The sequence below is a fragment of the Symphodus melops genome (genome assembly GCF_947650265.1).
Source record: "Symphodus melops genome assembly, chromosome: 11".
Classification (NCBI taxonomy): domain Eukaryota; kingdom Metazoa; phylum Chordata; class Actinopteri; order Labriformes; family Labridae; genus Symphodus; species Symphodus melops.
In genome coordinates, this window is record NC_136701.1 from 18550840 (window position 1) to 18560652 (window position 9813).

General features: G+C 38.3%; 1 protein-coding gene across 1 annotated transcript; it reads right to left on the minus strand.

Annotated features, from left to right (window-relative positions):
- Nucleotides 1-1387: 1387 nt before the first annotated feature.
- LOC306832200 (lysosomal proton-coupled steroid conjugate and bile acid symporter SLC46A3) lies at nucleotides 1388-9710 on the minus strand. The gene is made up of 6 exons (XM_079356681.1): nucleotides 9602-9710; nucleotides 8026-8233; nucleotides 6299-7181; nucleotides 5374-5457; nucleotides 5018-5174; nucleotides 1388-2668 (listed from the first exon to the last, which is right to left on the minus strand). Exons 2-6 carry the CDS (start codon nucleotides 8209-8211, stop codon nucleotides 2554-2556), a joined length of 1425 nt encoding a protein of 474 aa, XP_079212807.1. The 5' UTR covers nucleotides 8212-8233; nucleotides 9602-9710; the 3' UTR covers nucleotides 1388-2553.
- Nucleotides 9711-9813: the final 103 nt, after the last annotated feature.

The window sequence follows — 9813 nt, forward strand, 5'->3', positions numbered from 1 at the left end:
TTTTACACCCTTCTAATCCAAGTGATTTCTTTCAGCACACTTTAAGATAAGGAAAAATCAATATACAGCCAACTGACTGGCTGCACATGAAGCATCAGTGGTTGGTGTAATCACATTTTGTGTGGCATGTTCTCTGCTCATGTGAAGGAGATGCATTAAATCGCCGCCGACTCGTTTGTCTTTTGTGCTGGCAGACCTTGGTGATATATATGCCTCTCTGTTTCCACTCCAACACAGAGGTACAGTTACTGAGCGTGCAATCTGATGGGATCCCTGCCAGTATTTCTGACGTCCATTCGTCACCCATAAGACACACACTACTTGCATGCTTACACACTTTCATTGGAATTAACATTTGTCCTGGAGAAAGGCCAATTAAAACAAAACATTTCACATACTGTATTAAGGACCGTGCCCTTTAGAGGACAAAGAAAGGTTGTGAACAAGAGAAAATTTAGTATTAAACAAAAGAATTAGGAGGGTTAGGTGAACTTTAAGTGTAGGAGGTGAGGTGTGATTAAAAAGAATAGAAAAAAATCATTTCTTATGGGTCAGGGTTAGAACAGTACTTCACAAGAAATTAAATCCAGTCTTAGCCATTTATCAAGCCATTGAATTCAAATAAGGCTTTAAAAATTTCAGGGAATACAGCTCAAAGAAAACTGTGTGATGGAAAACAATGTAAATATATTTGAGATTAAAATATATATTTTTTAAATCTTTAACGATTGTATTGATTATAAAACAGTAAAAAATACAATCATTAAAACATGTCCCAGATGTCGTCAGCTACAACAGCTGATACTACAGTATGTGCAGGGCTTTTTGTCTTTGTTATTAAAAATTTCTTTGCAAGACTGAACCAACAGCGACATCTGGTGGGCAAATGAATCATAAAACAACTTGAATCAAAAATTCTTCTTTGACGTAGATTTACTGCAACTCTGGGTACATGTCTAAATAAGACTAAGTGCTTTAATACCTCTTAATTTGCAGAAAACTTGAAATGAGTAAAAATTAGCACAATTTGTTGTTGACTTTTTAGCATCCATTTAGCTCCCTTTTTTTAATTTTATTTAACACCAAAATAGCTGTGTTACGTCTTCTTTTCCAAATTCCTGTTAAATTTAGAAACGAAGTTATCATATTTCTGGAGACTGAATGTCTGATTCCCATGAGGATAAATGTCTCCCATGAAAAACAGCTGATTCTTGTAAGTGAAAGATCCCGTCCAATACTTGTAATCACATTAGTGGTGCTTTTAAGAAAAGTAACCTGAACACTCGTCTTGTAAAGGAGCATATTCACCTTGTCGGTAAGAACAAAAAAAAAGTCCTCCTGATGATATTGATGTTTGATGTGTTAAATAGAATCCTTGAAGAGACACTTCTTTACGCAACTGCTTTTGTTTTATTGATAATGTGTTTATACAAAGACATGACAAAAAGACACAAGATGATAGAAACCACACGTAAAAACCAAACATGACACACATCTCGTCATCTTTCATTTGATTAGTTGGATTTTTGGCAATAGAAAAAAAAATATCTTTGTGGTTACTTAAGTTTTAACTTTGTCGTTGTGGTTGAGCAAAAGAAAGACAGGTTGGAATCATATTCACAAACCACTGTCTACATCTCCCATTATTTCTTCTTTTATCTGCAACCAGACACTGTCTCACAGCCATAAAAACATAAACACCCAATATTTCCTAATTAATTATAGGCCACTGTATCTTCATTAAACATTTGTTTAACTCTTATCTCCTCATAAGAATCTTGTTAGGGTCGTTTTGATCCTTTAGTTCAGCAAACACTAAGTGAGTTGGTTAACGGACAAAATGTAAAATAAAGCACTGTTTGAGTGCTTCTGAAAACATGTTCCTCTCTCAGGGTTTACTTTCTTTACAGGTTTGTTTGGTTTGATATTTGTAGCATGAATATTTTCTGCACAGTTTGGGGGGGGGGTTAAAATGCTTTAAACATCACATTTAGACAACACATAAAAGCTTATCAAGGTAACAACAATGTTGTTATTGAGTTGTGTTGCATAATTGGGGAATTGCTTGAAACAACTTGTTTGATTCAGGTACCATAAAGGCTAGTTTTAAATACATGAACTAGCATTGCACTGAAACTCTGGAAACAAGAGCTTAAAACACAAAATTGAAAAATTGTATCACACTAAAACTATGTGAAAACAAATGAATTCCTTTTGAATACATTAATAATTTCACAGTTTGGGCAAACATTTCTAACAATGTGCAAACACTACTCATGATAGAAAACCTTTTGGATTTCATGCACACCCTTGAAATCCATTATGCAACAATCATGTTTTTAAACATGTGCTCCCTTTTGTATTTTTTTTATAATCAAGTTTAAAAGATAAAACATCCTGAGCAACACAACAAGAGATGCTTATGTAATTGCAGTATAAACTTGTAATTTTAAAAAAAGAAATATTGAGATACCTTTAAGGCAAGGAAACAATGAATAAATGAGGATATAAAAATGTAACAAAGTGCTGGTGAGCTTTGGCAGTCCGTGAGGCTCAGTTTAGAAGAGGACTGCTTTCATCCAGCTCTTCAACAGGATCCTCCCCTGAGTAGACAGGCTCTGGCTTTTCTACCTCTACAGGTACATCCACTCCTATCAACGCCACCACCCTGAAACATAGACGAACTGGCATCAGAGAAGCAGAAAACAAGGGATGCAAAAAAACACATTTTCTCTCACATTTCAAACAGAAAAAAATATGTTGGACTATAGTGTTCCTAGATGAAAATTAAAACTGCTGTCTACTCTCACACACTTGGGCTTTCTTAATGGTTTCCTCTTGACATTTTCCTCAGGATTAGGATTTTACTACAGAAACAAGTCTTGCTTCTCTTTTGTGACAAAGAAAGTAATATATAGTGGAGCCTCCTTTTAAAATTGTTGTTAATTATTGTCATGTATGCTGATGCGACAAGATTTATTACAAGTCGTACATTTCTTTCTCAGCATTGTACGTGTTAACTGTAAAGTACATCGGGCTTCTTTGAGTACACGCTGACATCAGTATCTTTTTTGACAATTTGATCAAAGGTCGTTTCTGAAACGTAAGTGAAAATCGTCATTTCTGACATCTACCCCGTGCCAGCAGTCATTTACTGTATAGAAAAAGTCAAGTCTTGTATCTGATGTGATTAAACAAAATGCTCTAAAAAGGTAAAGTGCAGGACTAAAGTATTTATTCACAGAAATTAGGTTTCGGTTTGACCTCTTATCACACGCAATCTCTTAACTTCATTTCCCCACTCTCATTATCATCATTATGAGCTACAGTCTTCTTCGTTGATCAATTAACTGTGAAACATTACCCTCGTCCACGTCGTAAGTACCACCACGAGGAGTCATTAAGTGGTGACACCGCGTGTCAAATTGGCAGACAAATCTGTTTAGGGCAGCACAGCTAAAGACAATATAGTTCCCCTAACAGGTATTATCATTCACTTGTACCACATGTACTGTGTATATATAACATCAGGTGCATGTGTAATATTATTACTGAGAGACCCCTTTACTGAAGGAGTACTACAGTACATGGAATTTTCTGATAGAAAAAAAAGTTAGGTAGTGGAAATTTGCTTTCTTTAGAGCATATTAGCACTGTGACTGGGGGAGATTATCTTGAAGCGGTTGTTTTTGACTGACCCTGAACTCATCCCAGCTAAGACCACTTCTGTGTTTTCATTTCCAGAGAGGTAATGTAGCTCTTGGATTCCTTAAAGCGGAGGGATGATTATACACAAATCTCTGTGTAACAGAGCTTTGTTGCACAGTCACGTTGTTCACTTTTGCTGTTTTGTGTTTTTCTGCAGCCTCTTGGTTCATCTCAGCTTGTTGGATATAGATTTTTTTTTCAAATTATTAACCCCCCTTATACTACATACTGTATACTAGGAGTTTAGTGTACTACAAAGGCTTATACTCTTCAAAGACCTTTTTTCCCTTTGTCTTCATTACAGAGTCCCATCACCGTTATTGAAACGAGTGTAATAGTAGACAGGCTTTACTGTACTATACTATGTAAGACCTGCTTTCACCAAATAAGGGGTATTTCTGTGTCGTCCATAGTGACTGCAGCTTGTAAACTGAGCTTACTGAACCAGTTGCTTTGTTAATTTTTGACTACCCAGAACAAAAGTGCATGTGACAGAAGTAGATACCCTCTTTAGGTGTTATGCTACACTTATCCAAGGCTGACTCAGCAACACCAGCTTGAAAACACAGTATAACAACTCTAACATAGGAACAAGGTTTACCTTTGGAAAGAAAAAAAAAAAAAAAAAAACACAAGACAGGAGGACATGTTGAACGTCTATCTGAAGAGGGAAACTGTTTGGCAAGGGAAGTGCAATGTGATAATCTCCAAAATGAGGAACTGAATGTTCTTGCTTGCTGAGTGCCCAACTAAAGTAAAGCATTGCTCTTTTCTATTGAGCTGAAAAATTGTGACTCAGCAGGAAAAGGAGGCTTTTGTAATGCAACTCAATCCACAAGATCAGCTCTACACCTGAAGCGAATTTACACAGCATTAACTCACTTTATCTCCGAGACATAAGAGAACATCAATGTAATCCCTCAAGCAGGACACTAATATTTTTGGAGGGTCCTTGAATGCACCACTGAGGACAGTTTTAAACATGGGCTGAGAATGGTTTCCGATAGTAATATATTCTAAGGAAAGCATTTTTCCAAAGATCTAATAATGGCACATTCAAAGCTGCTAGATGTTGATTTTTATGATGTACTTTAATAAACAAACATGTTGTTGGTGGCATTCGAGCAAGTGTGCAGAAAAATCTTCTTTCTTGGACTCAAAATGTAGACTCATTTCAACTGATGTGCATGTTTGGAGCTGTATGATATTGTGCTTAGATTCTAAATATGCACAATGTTTTAAAATATAAAAAAGTGCTTAATGAACCTCTGACGTTGCGTTACCTTCGATGGCAGCGTGAGGAACTTACCCGAGGAAAAACAGAGGGATGGCACAGAGTCCTGCTGACAACAAGAAGACAAAGCCCGGGTACCATGCCACCGTGGCAGCATAGATACTGTTGAAGACTGCTGCGGATACATTGCTGGTTAAACTCTCCAGGAAGGAAACAAAGGCAAACAGGGCTCCTGAAAAACACCACAGAGGGAAGAAGTCAAAGATAATATGAACCGTTTCTGTTAAAGATTATTTTCCCCTCTTGACCTGGAGTGCCTTGTTTTCAAGTGCACTGTGAAGTTACGTGTCCGGACAGCTCTTCATGGACTCTGACTCTACAAACACACAGACATGGTTCTCTGGCTGCTGAGAAGCTCTTGAAGCACTTACCCTGCTCAGACTTTGAGATGATCTTTGACATCATGGATCGCAGCACAGGGAAAGGAGCCACAGCCAAGAGCATCGGCAACCTCACTGTGGTAAACAAGCGACAGGCAACAGACAAGTGTGTTAGTCTTGCACATATAAGTCTTTAATTACTTGTTCATATTAATAGTTAATAGTTAATATTTAATGTTTACATTTGCACAAAGAGAGCACAGTCCACCGAAGTTTAATTCCTTGTGTGTTAAACATACATGGCCAATAAAGCTGTTTCTGATTCTTGATATCATAATGCAGGGCCGATAATGCAACACGTTTAAATATGAATGCATCATCAGTAAAGTCAATTTATGTTTCAAATGACTAAATGTTATTTAAACTTCATTTTCTAATTAGGTGGTGAATTGATAAGATGATGTTGTAATAACATTTTACGATGCAGTGATCTCATAAAGGTAAGAAGATACTGTTGCTATAATAATGTTGCACTCCTTGTAAAGCTGGTGGGAAATGTGCTGTCAATCAGTAACTTCAGAAAGTCACCTGTAAAGTTTATTCATGTATTTTACTCCTCAGTTCTTTTTGTCTGTAAAAATTTATCCACATACAGTATCTACAGTAATGCCCTCCAGCTAGCTGCAATATAAATATATATCATCTTACATACAGTGTGGCATGGTGAGCAACACCAGGCGGCTTCAATTTTCAACATGTAACAAGAGGGAAGCAACCCATATGGCTTGGGCATTTCATTAAAATATCTAACAGTACTAAACTTCACTGTTAAAAGGACGTGTGTGAATTAGTGCAAGAACAGGATTTGATTCTTTTCTTTGTTATTCTGTCAAAGCCTGAACTCTTAAAAACAGGAGATCCAAACTACTGCACATTAGAGTTAGACAGCTGGTGTGGACGGTTTTTTTCCCCTCACCTAAAAACATGAGCAAAGTCGTCTTGGTGAAGCCCAACAGGATCATGCCTGATACTACCGAGAGGATCCCGACGAGGATAACGAGCAGCTTCGGCACGCCGCAGTACGTGAACGCTGCCACTCCAACGAAACTTGTCAGGAAGACTGTGGAGGAAAGCCCTGCGCCGTAGCCAATCAGAATCTCCGTCCAGCATAGCGGCTCATTTAGCTCATACAGAGTAATAAGGGAGATCCCTCCAATATAAGCGAAAGAGAAAGTGGTGAAAATGAGTATCAGCAGCACCAGGACAGTTTTGCACCTACGGCTGGCCCCTGCAAACATCTGGTAGACCCCGTATAACATCTGTCTTAAGGCAGAGGGTTGAGGAGACCCAGCTGGAGTAACAGCATCTCTGGGAGGCTTCTTCACAGTCTCCTCTAGGATAAAAATTGCATAAAATAGGATCAAACATTGACACAATGCCGAGGTAATAAAAGGCCAGTTAAAGCCCGCAGCTCTCAGAAAGTAGCCTGTTGATATTGAAGCCAGTCCAGACAACAGGCCAATCATCATGTCCACTCCAGCCATACGCAGCGTCTTCTGCCTATCGTCCTTGCACAGGTCTGCTACGTAGGCAAAACAGCCGCCTAGAAATGTGCCCAAGCCGCCGAACAGAGAACTGAGGAGCGAGGAGCCGATGAGCAGGTAAAGGTTGAGCTCAAAGAAGGACACTGTCAGGAAGGTCAGGGTGTAGAGGAAAGTGCCAATCAAAGGCATGATGATTGTGATCTTGCGTCCCCCTCGGTCACTGTATGCCACAAGCATGAGGGTGACAATCAAAGAGGGGACGGTGGAGAAGAGCTCGGTGTAGAGGGAGAAGAGAGATGCCTGCTTCTGGACCTCCTGGAAACACAGACAGACAGAGAAAAGGTACGGAGTGAATCATTACAAACAGGCCGTGTTCTGCTTCAGTAACGGGTCCAAAGAGGCTGCCTTCAAGCTGGAAACTTTCCTACCAACCACAAAAGTTAAACAAAGATTGTGACTGTGAGCTGGTTATCTAATTTTGCAAACACATCATGTGAGGGTTTTCTAAGTCATTCTGCAGTGCAGCAGGTGCAGGGGCTATTTTCAGACAAAAACAGGATTTTCCGGATCAGTCTGTTTGTTCTCACTTCCTTATTAAGTTTCATGCTTCTTTTAAACGATGACATAAACATATTAAAAAAGGTAGTGTTTTTGTTATGTCAGACTTGATAAACAGAGTATAACTCTTGAGCAAATGTGTTGTTACCAAATGTTATCACATTGTGTGTTTGTAAGTTAGGAAAGGCAATCTTTAGTTCAAGTCCTCTATGCATATCACCTTAGGACAAAGCAGCTGAACATTTACCTGAGCTGTGTCGAGAGAGACGATTTGAAAAGGTTATCTGAACATTTATGCTGACTCGTGACTGTCAAGGGTTCAACATATAGTTATTGCAATACAAACAAACGTTGAGGAGAACAGACGACGTCAGTGCTTTATAATTATAACTTGTTTTTGTCAGTAAGATATTTTTGAGCGAGAGATTTCAACAGACAGCATGACACATCAAAGTCACATGCATAACTGTGTATGAAGCAGAAAACATGGAGTGTACTTTTCCTATTTTTAAAGGTTCTGTAAAATGTAACATGTTCCTAATTTGTTAATGGAGCACACTGACATAATTGAATGCATGCTCTCTGATTATTAATGGCGTACCTCATGGTAGACTGAGTGGCTGCTGTTTGTTGCACATCTGGAGGTGTTGTCAGAAATGGGATAGGTGGTGTTCGTCAGCTGTTCCCACAGCCTCCGGTACACATACTGCTGAACAAGAGGATAGATGAGAAAACTGGAGAAAGCGTACAAGGCGACCACCGGCTCGACGAGAAAAAGACCCGTCATTTTGAGGGGTTTGGGATGTTTCCTGCAAAGAGATGAAGAGGAGACATTTAGAGATTAACTTGAACACAGCAACCTTTGTCCTCAGGGCTGTCCAGCTGTCCCCCCCACAAACAATCAAAAACAAACCCCCACCCCAGACTTTCGAAGAAGCTGTGAACTTGCTATCTACCTCCACCTCAGACTTTTGAAGCTGTTATCGACTTCCTTTTGTTTGTTTTTTTAATCAAGCCTGCACCTTAACTCCTGTTTTTTTCTGTTCATTGTGTTTATATAGGTCGTCATGGATTATTTCACTTTATTTTGTTTGATATCAGTTCTCATATTTTATCCATCATAGCACTTTATTCTTTCAGTATTCATCTTTTTTATAATACCTTTAGTATATATTAGTCTTGTTCTATTATGTGCCATGCACCACTACCACTTTATTATTAAGTATTTACCTAATTGGACATAGCGCTCTCTCTCTCTCTATTTCGATCTATATATATATATATATATATATATATATATATATATATATATATATATATATACATATATTTCTTATTTACTGCACTATAGTTCTGTTTACATCTGTTCACTACTGCAAAGGTTTAGTCCGATCGCTGTCCACTTATACCTTCTTTTGTATCTTTGTGTGGTCTTTGTAATTTTGTATTTTAAGTTTGTACTTACATCTGGACACGTTATTCTTTAGTTGGAACTTTATTATTTTGTTGACACTTAATCTGTTGGTTAAACTTTTAGTATGGCTGTACTGTTGTTCATTTACTGCTCTGTGTGCCTTTGAATTGCGGGTACAAATAAAGCTTTTTTAAAAATTTAATTTAATTACTTGTTCAAAAATAGCCTCCAGGTAAACTGTATCGATAATGAGGTGTCTTCGCACATGACAGTGTGTAAATAAACACTGACTGAGATCGGGCTGCATTTGATTTGGTCAATACAGTCTATGGTTAATACAGTCTATGGTTAATACAGTCTATGGTTAATACAGTCTATGGTTAATACAGTCTATGGTTAATACAGTGTTGTTTTGTTGCAGCCTCAACAACATGCAGTTACAGTGTGCAGAAGGAGCATATGACATCCACGTTCATGCTCTTACAGGATTATTTAAGTCTTGAGATATGGTTTACGTGGAAGTAACGCTAAAATTATTGCTGTTTGACATTTTCAACATACAAATTTTGAATAAAGAGTGGACTAAGAGGCAAAAGCTGAGCAGTATGCACTTTGTTTGTCCCTGTGAATACAGAGTGCTGCAAAAATTAGCTGGGCTAGGTCAATGTTTAGATGACACAAACATAGAAGATACCAGCAGCTACTTTTACATAAGGATATTTTCTTACAGGATGTAGATAACTTAATGTAGTATAACACATACCTTCTAAAGAGTCTCTTGGCTCATGTCTTCTTTAGTAAGTTATCCCCGGTCTAATGAACTGTTACGGAGGCTCACACGATGAGCAAGACCTTGTTATCAAACGACGGAATCCCGCCTCTCGCCTTCAACAATTGGACAACGAGCTTTGAACACTTCTTGTGTTGATTAGACGGAGGACCTGTCAATCATGGCTAAAGGGCGGACGAGAACAT

Bases quoted from the DNA above. Each gene is read 5' to 3' on its own strand.
- LOC306832200 (XM_079356681.1), bottom strand. From the start codon at position 8,211: ATGACGGGTCTTTTTCTCGTCGAGCCGGTGGTCGCCTTGTACGCTTTC. The intron at 7,182-8,025 runs GTACGCCATTAA...CTGTGTTTCCAG, and splicing joins GCCACTCAGTCTACCATGAG to GAGGTCCAGAAGCAGGCATC. The intron at 5,458-6,298 runs GTGAGGGGAAAA...TGTTTACCACAG, and splicing joins GACTTTGCTCATGTTTTTAG to TGAGGTTGCCGATGCTCTTG.